This window comes from Spea bombifrons, chromosome 5 (genome assembly GCF_027358695.1).
Source record: "Spea bombifrons isolate aSpeBom1 chromosome 5, aSpeBom1.2.pri, whole genome shotgun sequence".
In the NCBI taxonomy this organism is placed as follows: Eukaryota; Metazoa; Chordata; class Amphibia; order Anura; family Pelobatidae; genus Spea; species Spea bombifrons.
Genome location: NC_071091.1, coordinates 52,749 through 71,014, shown reverse-complemented (window position 1 = coordinate 71,014; position 18,266 = coordinate 52,749). Strand labels below are relative to the sequence as shown.

The 18,266-nt window shown below is 45.8% G+C and overlaps 2 protein-coding genes across 3 annotated transcripts in view; both read left to right on the top strand.

The window, feature by feature from the left end:
- Window positions 1-18,266, top strand: part of REG4 (regenerating family member 4) — a 45,298-nt gene that overhangs the window by 19,415 nt on the left and 7,617 nt on the right. The window lies entirely within an intron of this gene.
- Window positions 653-16,974, top strand: LOC128496893 (tyrosinase-like). The gene is made up of 5 exons (XM_053466716.1): window positions 653-689; window positions 8,355-9,157; window positions 9,824-10,037; window positions 15,734-15,872; window positions 16,449-16,974. Exons 2-5 carry the CDS (start codon window positions 8,372-8,374, stop codon window positions 16,633-16,635), a joined length of 1,326 nt encoding a protein of 441 aa, XP_053322691.1. The 5' UTR covers window positions 653-689; window positions 8,355-8,371; the 3' UTR covers window positions 16,636-16,974.

Below are 18,266 nucleotides of genomic sequence, written 5' to 3'. Positions count from 1 at the left end.
GAAATGGAGATGATGGGATCCTCTGGATTTCTATCGCATTCTACACCCCCAGACGTGTCTGTTTGACTAATGTATATTACAGTGAAGAACTTTTTACAAAAAGGTAAACTTTAATTTATACTTATCACACCTATGACTCCACAGCAGGCGTGGGACTCTAGGGTAACAAGCTGCATGAAAGTCCCAGATTAAAGAGGCTTTAAGGAGTTACAGTAAATTGGGAGGATTGCCAGATCTGATGAGCGCAGCATTTCCTTGAAAGTGTAATTTTCTAGCCTTTCTGCAACAAAAGCTCCATAAAACAAGCGTGTATCTGTCAGTGACTAAGACCTGGAATTATCAGAAGCAAAGTTGCGGAGACATCAGAGTTTGGCTCTAGGAGGGACCAGACAATTATGCAAATGTCTCCTTATATCCCTCAAACTGTCCCACAGACACACCTTCTCCCTCCCAGCCATTATAAACGCTAAGCACCACCACAGGAGCGGGAGCTGAAACAAGAGGACAACAGCAACCGCAGACGCTGAAGGGGTGACCGGTGGCAGCAGATCACAGCTATCTACCAGAGAGAGAGAGAGAGAGGCAACCAGAGACACTGAGGGGTGACCGGTGGCAGCAGATCCCAAGTGTCTACCAGAGAGACAGACAACCAGAGACACTGAGGAGTGACCGGTGGCAGCAGATCTCAGGTATCTACCAGAGAGAGAGAGAGAGGCAACCAGAGACACTGAGGGGTGGCCGGTGGCAGTAGATCACAGGTACCTACCAGAGAGAGAGAGAGAGACAACCGCAGAAACTGAGGGTTGAAAGCCGGTAGCAGATCACAGGTATCTACCAGAGAGAGAGAGAGAGAGTGACAGCCGGAGACACTGAGGGTTGACGGCCAGCAGCAGATCATCAGATCAGGTATCTAACAGAGAGACAAAATGACAGCGGCAGACATTGGGGTGACAGGCTGCAGCAGATCACAGGTACCTACCAGAGAGAGAGTGACAGCCGCAGACATCGGGGTGACAGCCTGTAGCAGATCACAGGTACCTACCAGAGAAAGAGTGAGATAACCGCAGACACTAAGGGGTGACCGGTAGCAGAAGATCACAGGTACCTACCAGAGAGAGAGTGACAGCTGCAGACATTGGGGTGACGTGCTGCAGCAGATCACAGTAAAGGTCGGTGTAGTTGAGACAAGACTTACATTAGTCGGATGTTGCAGTCCCTAACCCCATTTCTCCTGAGCATGTTGCAGTCCCTAACCCCATTTCTCCTAAGCATGTTGCAGTCTCTTACCCCATTTCTCCTGAACATGTTGCAGTCTCTTACCCCATCTCTCCTGTGCAATCTCTGATATCCAGGAGGACACCTCAGCTCCTCACAAGTCTTCATCATCACTGTGTGGGGGTTTAATGAGAAGAGGGGTCAGAGTCTCCCCACTTCCCAACCCATGTGAGGTTTGCAGGGTAATACAACAGATCTGTCACTTTTCTCCTGAGGTGTCTTGTTCTGGTGTCTGGCACAAAGAGTGTGCAGCGAAGCTCTGCCAGGGTCAGGCCTAACGCTAGGGGGCTTGCAGTGGTGCATTATGGATAGGTGCTTCCTAAGCCATCATCTCTATTTTGAGTGCCAGCATATGACATCGTAATCCAACACTCTGCCTCGTGGTGCCACCTAAGGTTGCCCGCTGGGCACAGACCTTTGTGTAACTTGACTGTTTACAGTCAAAACACACCACTGAGTATTATTATTACTTATTGTTTTATATAGCTGTTTTATATAGCACCAACATATTCCATAGCACTAGTAGGGGCATTTGGAACTTTGAGTTAAAACATGGAGCCAGTTTTAGTTCCATACTCTTGTCGTTGTGATACAACAGCCAAATTAAAGGATTAGGTCAAGCTTTAGTGAATGGGGCCCATAGAGAGAGAGGAATGTGACAGACGGAAGCCACTGAGGAGTGACTGGTGGCATGGAATGAGAATGATCTGAGTGGTGTGAAAGGTGGGGATGGTGAGAGCGCAGGTAATGATTTGTTGGGTGTGAAAAGTAATGAGCGTTTAGTAGTTTTAGTGGTTAAGATGAAATATGAGTGACAGCATGGGTGCAGTTAGTGAGGATGGGGCAGAGCAGTGAGTGAGATACCTGGGTGTGGAGGCGGGTGTGGAGGCGGGAGTGGATGGGTGGGTGAGTTTAGAGTGGATGGGATGGGTGGCTGAGGTGGGAGTGGATGGGTGAGTGAGGTAGATTAGGTGGCAGTTAATGGGGTAAGGTAGATTGGGTTGGGAGTGGATGGTGTGAGTGGGTGAGGTGGGAGTGGATGGGTGAGGTAGACTGGGTGGATGTGGTGAAGTGGATTGAGTGGAAGTTGATGGGTCATGGATATCCCTCCAACTGACCCAAAATGAAGGGAGCGTGAGGTCCGTTCATACTGAGCTCTGCTTCAATGCTCCCTCAATGTGTGCTGGCGATCAGCGACTAGATTCTTGCCTGGGGTGCCCCTTGGTCTAGGACTGGCCCTGGGAAGGGTATCAGATGAGATTGAGGATGGGGATAAGCATGAAGAGCACTGAAGGTAAGAAGGCGCTTCTCGGCCATTACAGAAACATAGAATTTGATGGCACCTTTAAAATTCCTCATCTCTGACCTGATTCACATCTTCTGTAGTGACAAACATCACAGTGCCCCAAAACCAGCTCCTTCCTAGTCTCAAGAATCCAGTGTGGAGATCTGGGGCAGGTCTTAGGACCGGGTGGCAGCTGCCTGAGGTATCTGAAACTGGGTGCCAATGCTGAATTCGGACACATTGTGCGGTGCCGGGCGGTGGCGGGCCGAGTGAGAATAATTCATTTGGGTTATTGGTCTTCCAAATTGTACTAAGTTGATCCTTTTGATTTGTCTCTTAGCTTATTGATCATTAATTAATTTACTGCTACCTAAAAAATTTAGAAAAATTGGGGCAGAGTATTCTTGCCTGGGGTGCCATTTGGCATACCTCCCAACATTTCAAAATGGGAAAAAGGAACACTTTTTCGCTCTCACGGACTCACCAATACAAGCGATTGCACTTTACAATGTCGCGCATGCATCGCCACTTAAAACACGTTTCATTTTTGTCTGACAGTCATGCATATTAAAAATAACCGACACATTTAATTGAATTCCCATGAGGCTCAGCCAGACATACTGCTTCCATGATGCTGGCTGAGCATCATGGGAAGTGCAGTCAACAGCAAAGCTGCAGATGTTAGCTGAGAACTACAATTCCCATGATTCTCAGCCAGACAGGTGTCCACCATGATGCTGGCTAAGCATCATTGGAAGAGTAGTCCACAGCAGCAGAGATATTTTTTTAATTTAAAAAAGGGCTAATTTTAGCCTCCCTCCCAGGACCCTCACACACTGCCTTTACACACACCTGCCCATAAATACACATATACACATACACTGCCTTTACACACACCTGCCCATAAACACACATATAGAAAGTGACGGCAGATAAGAACCATTAGGCCTATCCAGTCTGCCCAATCTCTGAGTACTTTCCTTAGTACCTGGCCTTATCCTAAATCTAGCTTGGCCTTATGCCTATCCCATGCTTTGCTTAAATGTATTTACTGTATTAACATCTACCACTTCTGCTGGAAGGATATTCCATGCATCCACTACCCTTTCCTGATGTTACCATTAAACCTTTGCCCCTCTAGCTTATAACTATGTCCTCTTGTTGTGGTAGTATTTCTCCTTTTAAATATCTTGTTGATACCCTTTAAGTATTTAAATGTTTCTATCATATCCCCCCTGTTTCGTCTTTCTTCCAGGTTATATAGGTTAAGATCCTTTAACCTGTCCTGGTAAGGTTTATCCTGTAATCCATAAACCATTTTAGTAGCCCTTCTCTGAACTTTCTCCAACATATCTATATCCTTCTGGAGTTCCGGTCTCCAGTACTGTACACAATACTCCAAGTGAGGTCTCAGCGGTCCTCTGTACAACGGCACAAGCTCTTCCCTCTTCCTACTGCTAATACCTCTCGCTATACAACCAAGCATTCTGCTCGCATTACCTGCTGCTCTACTGCATTGTCTAATATGCAGGAAACATACACTGCCTTTACACACACAACTGCCCGTACACACACATATACACACACACTGCCTTTACACACACCTGTCCATCAAAATGCATATACACATACACAGCCTTTAGACACACCTGCCCATTAACATGTATATACACATACACACTAGAGCCCTGCGCGGGACTGCTTTTTGAATCCCGCTCCCGCCCGCTCCCGCTGTTTTGAATCCCACTCCCGCTCGCTCCCGCAATGTGGGTGTTCCGCTCCCGCCCGCTCTCGCCACATTTGTGGCCAATCCTGCCCGCTCCCGCCACATTTGTGGCCAATCACGCCCGCCTCCTAACCTGATTTCCCGCGCAGTCCCGCAAGACTGCCCTCGAGTTGTTCCCTCACAGTGTCTCTTCTCTTGCTCCGCCCAGGAACAAGGCGGAGTCACGGGAAGTGATGTCACATCACGTGACTCCGTCTTGTTCATGGGCGGAGCAAGATAGGAGACACTGTAATGGAGCAGCGAGAAGGCATCCTTGCGGGACTGCGCAGGATTACCGGGACCCGCAGGTACAGTGCCTGACCACCCGCAGCCCCAGAAAGACCGCCCGCGCCCGCAAGTTTTTTGGCAGGTCCCGTGGGACCCGCCTCCCAATGCAGTCCTCTAATACACACTGCCTTTACACATACTTGCCCATAAACACACATATACACATACACTGCTTATAATCACACCTGCTTTTAATCTCTTACACACATCTACCCATTAACGTGCATATACACATACACTACCCTTACACACCAGCTTCCAAATACCTACACTGCTCTTACACACACCTACCCATTAACACGCATATACACATACACTGGCCTTACACATGCCTGCCCATACACACTGCCTATTTAGACACACCTGCCCATAAACACACATATACACATACACTACCCTTATACACCAGCTTCTAAATACCTACACTGCTCTTACAAACACCTGCCCATACACACACATACACTGCCGTTATACACACCTGCTCATAAACACACATTTACACATACACAAGCTTACAAACTATATATATATATATATATATATATATATATATACACACATACACTGCCCTTAACCCCTTTCTCCGCATCTCTTACCTTTCTCTTTTTCATCCTCCATCCAGTTGTGGGAGCACGTGGTCTGTCATTTCAGACCTGTGCTTTAGTCCTGTGCGCCGGCTGTGATCTGCCGATGCAGAGAAAGGGCCCTTTCTAAACTATTTTGAATCGGTAAGAGGAGACAGTAACAAGGGGTCACAGGGGTTACACTGGGCCCACTAGAGGCTGCGACCCTTGTAGTTATGCCAGTGTTCATAGGCCTGTCATATGTCTCTGTTACTGCTTTTTATCCAAAGAATCCCTAAAATACTCAGTTCTGAGGCACTAATTAAATATTACCCCCCTTATTCCTACTTTTATATTCATGTCATAACCATGTGCATTCGGCGGCATCCAGCCTTTTCTTGAAAATGTATGCAGAATTTCGTATCTTTACTTTCTGTTAATTCATATTTTGCGATGCATGTGTGAAGGTAGTGGGTACACCAAAAATGCCAACCCATCCTTAAATAACGGAAACACACAAGTTATATTAATTCACCAATAATACAATTTTGTTCACTGTAACATAAAACATATTAATATATAATAACCCTGAATAACTCATCCTTGTCAACCGTAATTAACAATGACATAAAAAAGTATTCGGGTGCATCCCTTCCCCCCTCATCCACCAACCAATGGGCCTCCAATCCTGGCCTTACCTCCAATTAGTGCCAACCATTAGCCGGCTTTTAGCTCAGTGGGCAGGCCCATTATCCAGTACCATTACCAGAGGCTAGGGGAGGAATAGCCCCATCAACTCCTTAACCACCCTGATTGGCAAGGAGACCCCCGCCAGCTGTGACAATTAAAATAGCATTAGCATACAAAACAAACCAAGAAATAAGAGGGAGGGAGGGAAGCTGTTACCAAGTCATTGATTTCAAAGTGGCTGAGGGAAGGGTGAGTAGTGATGTCCGGATCATGAACGAATTGTTCATTTGATCCAAATCTTTTTAGTGATCTGGATGAATCGGTTCAGTAGACTGAACGATTCATTTGTAGCGGTTCAGTCTGTGAATCATGCGGCTGTAACTTGATCCTAGAGCTGTGAGTCATCTGCAGAGCACTCAGACACAGACTCTGGGGTCAGGTTACAGCTCATTCATTCATAGAGGAACGATAACTCATAGAGTCAGAGAGTCGTTCAAAGATTCGAATGATTCAGTGATTCAAATGATACGAATGATTCAAATGATTCAAATCTTACAGGGATCCGGATCTTACAGGGATTCGGATTTACATTCTCCTTTACCTCTAACTGCACCTTAAGTTAACTTTATTAAATTAATTAAATTAACCGTCAGCATTAAATTAACCCATAACACCCCATCAACCATGACTGCCCCTAAAATTAACCCTGAACACCCCATTAAGCATAACTGCCCCTAAATTAACCCTAAACACCCCATCAACCATAACTGCCCCTAAATTAACCCTAAACACCCCATTAAGCATAACTGCCCCTAAATTAACCCGAAACACCCCATCAACCATAACTGCCCCTAAATTAACCCTAAACACCCCATTAACCATAACTGCCCCCAAATTAACACTAAAGACCCCATCAAGCATACCAATTTATCTGGAGTACATGCAATTAATTTAGGGGCAGTTATGGTTAACGGGGTATTTAGGGTTAATTTAGGGGCAGTTATGGTTGATGGGGTGTTTAGGGTTAATTTAGGGGCAGTTATGCTTAATGGGGTGTTTAGGGTTAATTTAGGGGCAGTTATGCTTAACGGGGTGTTTAGGGTTAGTTTAGGGGCAGTTATGCGCCTAGTTATCACACCACTAGTCTACTCCCTCAAATTCTCTATACTTCCCCCACACATGGCCTTTGTCCGCCTTGCTTCGCCCTACTCCCAAGGATCCGAATCTCTAAAGCCGCGGTAACAGCTTCTGCCTATAGATGCTATAACTTGGTTATACATTACACATGGTGTCCCTAACACAAGTCACATGTGATATCCGTGTAAATGGGGTCTTTCTTGATGGCAGCGGAAGTCCATCCACTCTTATATCCACTGCACTCATCAAGAATTTGTAATTAGTTGCTGTTTAAAAATGCAAGGGAAACATGTCACCTGTCGTTACCTGGCCAGGCAGCTCTTGTGCCCTGACCAAGAAACACAGCCGCTCGTCCAGTAGCGTTTAACACATTCAGTAGCCTGGGCTAGTAACAACCAGGGCAAATGACCAGTTTGCCCATTTCCAGCCTGTGTCTTTCTCACAGTTGGGTCATGAGCAAACTAAGGAGCGCATTTAATACGAGGTTAGGAATCTAAAACTTACACGCCTTATAACATGTTCTTTGCTTTAACATGTACCGGCATTAAAAGCTTTGAAGAGTCTGCAACACAAAATTTGACAACTTTATAGGCAGAGCTCTTTCTTTGTTAACAAGTGTAATTGATTTGCAAGTATTTAACCTCAGGAAGCTTAGTGATACGTGTTAAATCTTAACAATAGGGTCCCGATAACTTAATGGGCAGGAATAATCCTGCAGATCCCAAGAACACGAAGTTAAGATGGCTCATGGGATACACATAACTGGTTTCTTATAAAAATATTGCTTATTGAAATCTATAAATATCATAAAATTTAGCATATAAAGCTGTAACATTATACAATAGAAACATGTAAGTACGTAAAGAAGTTCTACTTTACTCAGAGGGTAGTAGATAAATGGAACAGTCACCCAGCAGAAGTGGTAGAGACTAATACAGTGAGGGGATTTAAACAGGCATGGGATAGACATAAAGTGCCCCCCTCTATGGGACAAGACCAAGGACTGACAGGGGTTTGAGTCCCTTACATCAGGAAAAAAGGGCTGACTAGACAGGTCAAATGATTCTTATCTGCTGTCAAAAACTAAATGTTTCTCCGTAAGATTAAAATTGTCCAACCATGGCTTCGAAGCAATTCCAGTTTTGGGGTTAAAACGTTGGCTGAGGCTTGGCCTGGTAGAGGTTTATTTGGGGAAGGATGAATAGGAGATTGCTAGGAGAAGGCAAATAGTGGCCAGTAAAAGTACTTTATTGTTATTTTGCAATTCTCAAATGTTTGACTTTCTTTTAAGAAAGCGTCGCAACCAACGCTTTTTGGGATACGTGACCAATGCTGTGCTTTTCTTGCCCAGGGTCCTCTGATTCAGCCATGTTGGGAATCTGCATCATACTTACCCTCTGCATCCAGCATGTCCACAGCCAGTTCCCCAGAGTGTGCACCACAGATGCAGCTTTTCGGACAAAGAGCTGCTGCCCACTTTGGAAAGATAACAGCCCCTGCGGTTCCTTGTCAGGACGTGGAAAGTGTCGAGACTTGGTAGCTTTAAGAGGAAATAAAATCCCTCAGTACAACGATGACCGTCTGGACTGGCCTCGATTCTATTTCGACAATACGTGTGAGTGCTACGGAAATTACAGCGGCTTTGACTGCGGTGACTGCAAATTCGGATACTTTGGAGAGAAATGTGATCGGAAAAAGATTGTTGTTCGACGAGAGATCAGGGAGCTGTCTTTTCTGGAGAAGAAGAGACTCTTTAGCTACTTGGCTTTGGCTAAGACAACGAAGAGCAAGGACTTTGTTGTCCTAACTTCCGGCGACAGACATCATCTAGAAACATATCGATTTGTCGACGCGTCTCTATATGATGTTTTTGCCTGGATGCATTACTATTCTATGAAGCCAATTCTGATAAATAGCACATTTGATCCTATCAAAAACTTTGCCCACCAGGGCCCAGCCTTCCCTGGTTGGCATCGTCTAGGCCTCCTATTTCTGGAGAGACAAATTCAGCTCATGACAGGAGATGAAGACTTTTCTATTCCTTATTACGACTGGCGTGGAGAGAAGAACTGCTCCATCTGCACAGATGACCTGTTGGGAACCAACGATGTGCAGGGAATCCTGAATCCATACTCCCACTTTTCATTTTGGAGGGTGAGTTACATCTTCTTTCTTTAAAGGAGACCCGTCGTGCAGCCAGTTGGTCTTGACACAGAATAATAGTATAATGTGAAACACGCCATTACCACAGAGAACGACACGTTGTGCTGTTCTCTGTTTGTCAGATTAACCTTCCAGGTTTACTAGATCTGGGAATGGAGTTAGGCTGATCCTGCATCTGGGGCTTTCACAGTGAAGGCTCTGACAGAAACCAAGAATTTCAAGGCAGATCTGACCTTGATCAGTCTTTGGTCTCGTCGTAGATTCAGGAGCCATATATCTATCACAAATATGTTTAAATTCCCTTACTGTATTAGCCTCTACTACATCTGCAGGAGGCTGTTCCACTTATCTACCACCCTCTCGGTAAAGTAAAACTTCCTTACATCACATTTGTCTCACCGTTAGTCATAGACTGGTAACTGTCTTGGAGAAGACCTCAGAAGGACAGACTATTAGGTAGAGATTGGGAGGCCTATAGCTAGAGGGGCCCCTTGGGATAGCAAAGCCTATTTACAACAGCAGCCTCTATAACTACCCCCTCAGAACACTGTGTCATGTTTCCATTCTCAGATATTTGTATGGTTTGTTTCTTCATCTATGATGAATTTTATGTTTTTTTTGCCCTGAGAGAGAATTGGTTTGTTCTTTATGTTCTAGGCTATATGTAGTGGTTTCAATTACCCAGATGCCTATTGTCCAACGGCCGATACAGAGTTTAAGATGGAAAGACTGCACAGGAAGCCGGGAACAACACCGTATGCACTTAACCTGCCAACATTTGAGGATGTTGAAAACGCATTGAAACTAAGAGAACTCGACACACCACCTTTTAATGAAACATCCAGACGCAGTTTTCGGAACGCCCTGGAAGGTATTCTGCTTTTTTTTGGTGGAGGTTTCATAGATTTGTGTTTAATCATAATGATGGCCATTGTAGACTGAAGGATGTCTGAAATGTTGCAGGAATGACTGACTATACACTTCCACTCAGTTTGTATGCAGGTGTGGATAGGAATCCCCACACTCACCAAGATGGGTTGGGAGCATTAGAGTGCAAGTGTGAGAGTATGCATAGGGAGTGTGTGCGTCTCTCCCCATTCTGAAAAGGACTTGTCTACGGTAAGCAAGAACTAACTTGAGGTTCACCCTGGTACCAGGGGTATGGGTAGAAGTCTGCATTAATTCCGGACTCAGGCATTGAACTATTGGCAGTGTGTCTATTTTTTGTACCCCTTCCCCCTCTTCTGGTTACCTCAAGGATGGTTTGCTGCAAATGCCTCCAGACCCAGAGAGGGTGATCTGCTTCAGAGGGGGTGAGTGTCCTGTTTAGAGGAGAGACTGGGCAGCCTTAATTATATATATCAGGATGGTGCTGCTGAAGGAGTCCAACCCTGAAGTGATGTAATAGCCTTTAGATGTAATAGTCTTCTCGGAGGTATTGTACTTGGTCCAGTAAGGGGTTGCACAGACAAGGTAGAGTGCACAAGGTTTGTGCGACTTACATATTGTTAGAGTGTAATTACAGGTGGACTCCCAGCCAGAAAATGATTTAAGTCTGCCGGCTCTATTAACACCCACCTAATGAGAGGCTGTGGTGGATAGTGGACAGATCTACGTGCTGGTGTCCCAGCCACCAGTCAAACCACACATGATGAGGGGCTGCTCTGTTCACTGAAATCTGAAACATTCAGATTCTACCACTGTGGTGGATTGAGTTCCACTCACCAGATGTCGATTAGGCCCTGTACTGTCAAGTCCGATGTTCAGCCAGCAATTGGTCATAATGTTTGATTTATTGAAAGTTAGGGTTGAACTAATATGTTGAAACTAGCTCTTGGCCAACTTATCTCCTTGTGATAAACTTTTTAACTGGGTTATAGGGCTGAAACAACTAATCGATAAAATCGATAATAATCGATAATGAAAATCGTTGTCAACGATTTTAATTATCGATTAGTCGAATCGATTTTTATCGATTATAAAAAGAGGTTTTTTTCAGAGCAAATGCTCTGAAAAACTCCTCTCCTTATATAATCTGACCTCAAACAGAAACACTAGAATCCAGATCCCCCGCAACGCTGCAGGGGACCTGGATTCCCCTCACTGTCGGCCGGTCTCTCACTTCCGTCTCTCTCCCCCCTCCCATACAGAGAATCATCCTCTCTGTCAGCCAGTGGGGGTCTGCATCCGGGACAGCCTCCGTTACTGCCCTTCACTTATGCTGAGGCTTCTATGAAGCTGCAGTGGAAGTGCCTGTCAGCAACGGAGGTTCACAAAGCACCAGGGAGTCGGGAGAGAGGCAGAGTGATGTATGGGAGGGGGAGGAGTCAGAGGGGTTTATGGGAGCCACCCTCCCATACACCACTCTGGCTCCTCCCCCTCCCATACGCCACTCTGCCTCTCTACCCGGCTCCCTGGTGTCTTGTGAACCTCCGTTGCTGACAGGAGGCAGAGTGGAGTATGGGAGGGGGGAGGAGCCAAAGTGGTGTATGGGAGGGGGAGGAGCCAAAGTGGTGTATGGGAGGGGGGGAGGCAGAGTGGTATATGGGAGGGGGAGGAGCAGGGGCGGGCTGGGCTGGGGGGCAGGGGGGCAATTTCCCCCCAGGCCGCCCGAAATCTAATCTAAACGGCCGCTGGGTGGTGATGCCACCGGACGGCGCTACTTTAATACTTTTTTTTAAAATCTAATATGGCAAGCCGTATTAAATGAAAAAAAAAAGTATTAAAGCAGCGCCGACCGGCGGCATCGCCATCCAGCGGCCGTATGCGATGGCCGCCAAGTGATGGGAGCAGCGTGAGGGGTGAAAGCTCCGCCCCCTCGCACTCACCTTTCACCCCTCACGCTGCTCCCATCACTATGCGTCCATCAGATTGTTGGAAATCGAATCTAAACAGCCGCTGGGTGCTGATGCTGCCGGCCGAAGCTACTTTAATACTTTATTTATTTATTTTTAATATGGCAAGCCGATCCGGCATATTTAATAAATAAAAAAAGGATTAAAGTAGCTCCGGCCGGTAGCATCAGCACCCAGCGGCCGTTTAGATAAGTTTTCCAGCAGTCTGATGGCCACATAGTGATGGGAGCAGCCTGCTGGGGAGGCGGGTCAGCTGCTGTATCTCCCTGAATTCCTGCAGCTTTGGTAGGTGCTGGGCAGAGGCCAGCGATGCTCTGTCCGGTTCCAGCGCTTCAGCTGGGGTTAGGGAATCTTGTGGGTCGGCCTGCCGCTGGGGAGGGAGGACCGGTTCCTCCGCTCCCGGACATGTGAGCTGCCGCTGGGGAGATGGGCCGGCTGCCGCATCTCCCTGGATCCCTGTAGCCATTGAAGGTGTAGGGCAGAAGCCAGCAGCGCTCTGCCCTGTTGCTAGCTCTTCAGCTGGGTGGGTGCTGGTGGAGACCGCAGTCCCATCCACTACCTACATAAAACTTTCTTCCTTTCCCTGGGAAGGAAAGCCAATTGCAAGCTGTTCCGGACCAACATCCTCAGATGTAAAATCAATTAGATCCACAATCTCTGGATCTGTTTGTGGTGTAAAGTCACATAGCTCTGGTATCGGATCTGGATTAGCTGCCCAGTATCCCTGTGACCCAGTTCCCACTCCTGTTTAATTAAAAAGTCTAAATCACCTTTAAGTCCTTGTGCATCTGGGAGGTCCCACTCCCTGAAATCCCGGATGTCCTCAATCCGCCACTCCGCTGTACTGCCAAAGTCCAGATCCTCCTGAAGACTATCCCATAATAATCTCAGGCCACCAAAGTCATAGCCCTCTGGAGAACATTCTTTTGCAGTTCCCCAATATGCTTGTTCTGTATACCACTGCAGAGCCCTATAGTGATCTTCCAGCTCTACCTCCCGTTGGACCAGCTTGTCCAATTCAGATACCCATTGCTCCTGGGGTTGCTGTCCCAGGAATGACATCCGTAGTTCTCGCTGGTCTCTAATCTTTTGTTCGGAGCTTGGAAGACACTGACCCCGGTATATAACAGCCCTCTGCCATAGTGACCGTCGAACCAGTTGCCTCAGATTCTGGTATTGTTCTGTAGGCAGGGCAGTGGTGTAGCAGGAATTCTGATACCACATCCATGTCCTCGTCAAGGCGACCGAAGTCTGCCGTCCTGTCGGTCAATCCCGGTAGAAAGGAAGTGTCCCTCAGACTAAGAAGCAATCCCGCCGCTTGCCACCAATGTCACAGAGCTGGCTAGTCCGACCGACTACCTCCGCTGTGTTGTGCTCCCTTAGCCTGGGACACCACACTTTCCCCGGTTCCCCAGTCACTAGCTGAGACTCAGTGTAGACTGATTTATTTCTCACACACAGGACTGGATATATCCAGCAAAACACATATTTACATAAAACAAGATTTTGGGACACAAACCGCCCCCTCAGTGTAAGTGAAGGTGAGTAACGGAGTCTGTCTGTGCGATGCAAACCCCCACCGGCTAACAGAGAATCATCCTCTCTGATAGCCGGTGAGGGTCAGCATCGCACAGACAGCCTCCGTTACTGCACTTCACTTACACTGTGGCTTCTATGAAGCTGCAGGGAAAGTGCCTTCAGTAACGGAGCCGGGTAGAGAGGCAGAGCGGTGTATGGGAGGGGGGAGGAGTCAGAGGAGTGTATGGGAGCCACCCTCCAATACACCACCTTGGCTCCTCCCCCTCTCATACGCCACTCTGCCTCTCTACCCAGCTCCCTGGTGTCTTGTCAGAAACGGAGGTTCACAGGAGGCAGAGTGGAGTATGGGAGGGGGGAGGAGGCAAAGTGATGTATGGGAGGGGGAGGAGCCAAAGTGATGTATGGGAGGGGGAGGAGGCAGAGTGCTGTATGGGAGGAGGCAGAGTAGAGTATGGGAGGGGGAGGAGCCAAAGTGAGGTATGGGAGGGGAGGAGGCAGAGTGGTATATGGGAGGGGGAGGAGGCAAAGTGATGTATGGGAGGGGAGGAGCCAAAGTGATGTATTGGCGGGGGAGGAGGCAGAGTGGTGTATGGGAGGGGGAGGAGGCAGAGTGGAGTATGAGAGGGGGAGGAGCCAGAGTGGTGTATGGGAGGGGGAGGAGCCAGAGTGGTGTATGGGAGGGGGAGGAGCCAGAGTGGTGTATGGGAGGGGGAGGAGCCAGAGTGGTGTATGGGAGGGGGAGGAGCCAGAGTGGTGTATGGGTGAGTTATAGTGGTGTATGGGGGGTATTATGAATTTTTAGGGCATATAGGGGGGTATAAGGCATATGGATATTAGGCATATCAGGGGGGCATAAACATATCTGGGGGTAAAAGGTATATCAGGGGGCTCAGTGGCATATAGGGGGTATAAGACATATCGATATTAGGCATATCAGGGGGGCATAAAACAAATCTGGGGGTAAAAGATATATCAGGGGGCTCAGTTGGATATCACTGGCATATAAGGAGTATAAGGCATATCAGGGGGCACAGTGGCATATCAGGGGGCACAGTGGAATCTGGCATATAAGAGGTATAAGGCATATATGGGGGCAGAGTGGCAAGCTGGGGGTCAGATGTGCATAACTGGGGGCAGTTTGGTAAATAAAAAATTTAAACAAGGCTTTTTTCTCAGTTTTTATTAAATATGAAAAATAGTTAACATATGAATTAATATTTACTAATACCTTTGTATTAAAACCTAGTTTGAGAAACACCTTGTTTGGGTTCTTGTAGCTTTTATTATTATGTCAGTAAAATAAGAAGGTGAATAGAGAGAGGCCATTACAAAGAGATGAAAGTGTAAATTGTACGTTTTTTATTGCAATTTTTCTTCAATTTAAAATAATGTATTTTTTTATCCGATTAATCGATTAATCGACAAAATAATCGGCCAACTAATCGATTATTAAAATAATCGTTAGTTGCAGCCCTAATTAAAACCTAGTTTGAGAAACACTGTGTTTGGGTTCTTGTAGCTTTTATTATTATGTCAGTAAAATAAGAAGGTGAATAGAGAGAGGCCATTGCAATAAAGAGATGAAAGTGTAAATTGTACGTTTTTTATTACATTATTTTAAATTTTAAAAATTGCATTTTTTTATCCGATTAATCGAAAAAATAATCGGCCAACTAATCGATTATTAAAATCGTTATTTTATAAGTTGACATTAGCCAGCAATGCCGTATTGGCCAAACCTGGTGAATTATATTGTTTGGATATTTGTATTACTTGATTTCTTGGTTCACAGACACCCCAGGCAGACAAAACTCTATACAACTTTGGCAGATTATTTAAAAAGTCAGTTACTGATAAATTATGTGCACAATAATTAAGATCTCAAGGCTATTTCTAAAATCCTGGCAGTTACAGCAACTAAGAATCTCTAGCGTATACTGTGAATGGGTAGCTGGGACTCCTGAACATGTCTACTCTGGAAATTAGATGATTCTCATCTGCTGAAATAGGGAAGCTGACTTTGTTTATAGCACGTGTTGGATCCATATCCATTTGTGACAGATTGGTGCATTTGTTCAGTTGTATTATTCACACAATTGATGTGTTACAATCTAGAAACCTTAATATTGCACACATAAGCAGAGGGTCATGATCTTCTGTGGTCTCTTTTTAGGGTTCTTAGCACCCGATGGGGTGACTCTTAAGAGGAGCTTGCATAATCTGGTCCACATTTACCTAGGAGGGACAATGTCTCAGATCCCAATATCCAGCAATGACCCAATCTTTATCCTGCACCACAGCTTCGTGGACAAGTAAGTGCAAGACTGACAGAAAAATCAAGGTTACATTGGCTAACACTGTATGAAAAAAGAGAACCCATAGGAACGTGTGTCTCCCTACATTAGATAGGGGTGGAAAGGGGTGCAAGGCAGATGTAGCGGAGTAAGAGGTATCAAGAGAGATGAGCTGGTAGAGTGAGAAAAGGAGAGATAACGGCATGGAAGAACAATAACCCGAGGGCTGAGAATGGAGAAGTAAGGGGGAAATAATACCAGGATAGATAACGTTAGATGAAATTTAGTAAGAAGCAGCAGGAGGGCTAAAGGTAGGGTCTAGGAAACAGTCATGGGGATAAGGGTAGCATGGATGGAAAAACAGGCATAGGGTGCAAAAGAGAGCTGAGAAATAAGCACAGGATGAAGAATGGAGGGGAGATAGAGGAAGGATGGGGGAGAGATCTGCAGCAGTAATAGCAGACATAGTTAAAAATGTTTGAATTAAAAAAAAAATGATCTTCCACTAGTAAGAGCATGTGCAGTAAAAACATTCACGCAATTTACATTAAATCGAGGATTCTAGCGTAATATATTAAAATATGTTTCCTGCAGGATCTTTGAGAAGTGGTTGACCAAATACAATGCATCGCCAAGCTCGTATCCCGAAAACAACCAATTGGGACAGGCCCCAAATGACTGCACCACTCCATTCTTTCCATGCTACAGAAACAAAGATATGATCCGCAAGTCAACAGAGTTTGGTTATCGATTTTCAGAATATAATGACAAGGGGTGGTAGAGAAAAGCCGTGCAAGAATCCAAGTGCTGCGGGAGTCTGGAGCTTCTCTCCGACACAGAAATAGGAAATGTCTCCTGAGACCAGGCCTCGTCTCTGACCCGTGTACAGGATACTGGGCCACTACCTTTTCTCTTTTATTGTTCTAAGTTAATTATGTGATGAGCATTTCCAGAATATTCCAGGCAGTGGACTTCACTTTCTTTACCTTTACTTGCCCAACTCACAATTAAGAACAATTTGATCTCTCCTGTTGTAATTCTGTTTGTAGAGCAACAACTAATAAGGAAACCCTTCCTGCTACTCACTGGGGGTGAAAATAAAGGATTAGTTCTAACACTGGACAGGCTCCGTTAGTCTTGCTTTTAACTCATAGGAGGCATCATAGGAATGTTTTCTTCCCACATTTCACCCTTTTTTGTGGAAAACATAGCTAACACCAGGAATGAAGAGCTTCTAGTGCATTTAAAACATCTAAAAGGTCACTTTTAATCCACTGCTGGCTGCTAAGAAGTTTAATAATGATTAGTACTGCGGGGTATTGGTGCAGCCGAGGTGGCCCTGAGTTTGTGTGACAGTGATTGATGTAGAAATAAGGGTAGTTATTTGGTTATTTTTTCTCATAAGTTTTTCTGGAATCACCTTGAATGGGAACCATCAGATCTATTCAGAGACTAACCCTAACTGTACAAACCACTGAACATTTTTCCCAGAGTCTCAATGCCCATTTGGTGCTACAGACTTCATTCTATAACCTTAAATGTATCTCTCTTGGAGAAAAACCCAAGTGTTGAATGCCAATATAAGTTCTCCCAAACCTCCTTGGGAATGTATAGATGGAGATACGCAACTTAAAACAAAGCTCCTAAAGTTGCTCCCCACCAACGGGGTTTCTCACATTCTTTAGCTTATTTTTATTACTCCATTTGAATACTAAAAATTCATTGCAGACATTACAGTAGTCTACACACTACACACATGAGTTTGGTTAACTATGAACTGTGTCTATGGAGGGAGGTAACACTTATCATGAATTCTTTTGAGGGGCTAGAGTGACAATTATGTAAGTAGTGGCACTCGTGGGTCGCATCTCTGGGATCTCACACTTTCAACTGCCCACACTGGCTTCCTCTAAGCAGAAAGCTGCAGATCAGCATACCTGGGGACTCTCCAGGCTTCACTCCGAGACATACCTGTGCTGCTTCTCCGGGTCCTAACGTGGAAACTCTGGGTCACTTGAGTGGCGTTGCAGCATGACCCATGCTCTGTCCACTTCCCCATCAGCAATATCTGATTTCTACCACCAAAGTATTATAGGATCACCATGCATAGGGTTAAACAGAAAATAAAATAAAAGTAGACAACCGCAGGGTGAACATTGCCCCAGGGCCCCCAAATTCACCAAGCAACATGACCCACAGTGCCCCCTTTGCCCCCAAACGGCTTGTGAGCTCCTTTGCCCTCAAGCTGCTTCTGAATGCTACCTTTGCTCCAAGAAGCTGATCAGTGTCCCCAAACAGCCTGCCTGTGTCATCTTTGCTCCAGTTTGTCACATGTTAAAACGTATACTCACTATCACACATGTACACACTCATTCCAACACACACACTCCCTCCTCTCACACACTCATGCTA

Coding starts and splice junctions, on each gene's coding strand:
- LOC128496893 (XM_053466716.1), top strand. CDS start 8,372: ATGTTGGGAATCTGCATCATACTTACCCTCTGCATCCAGCATGTCCAC. Junction 10,038..15,733: donor TTTTCGGAACGCCCTGGAAG/GTATTCTGCTTT, acceptor GTCTCTTTTTAG/GGTTCTTAGCACCCGATGGG. Junction 15,873..16,448: donor CACCACAGCTTCGTGGACAA/GTAAGTGCAAGA, acceptor TGTTTCCTGCAG/GATCTTTGAGAAGTGGTTGA.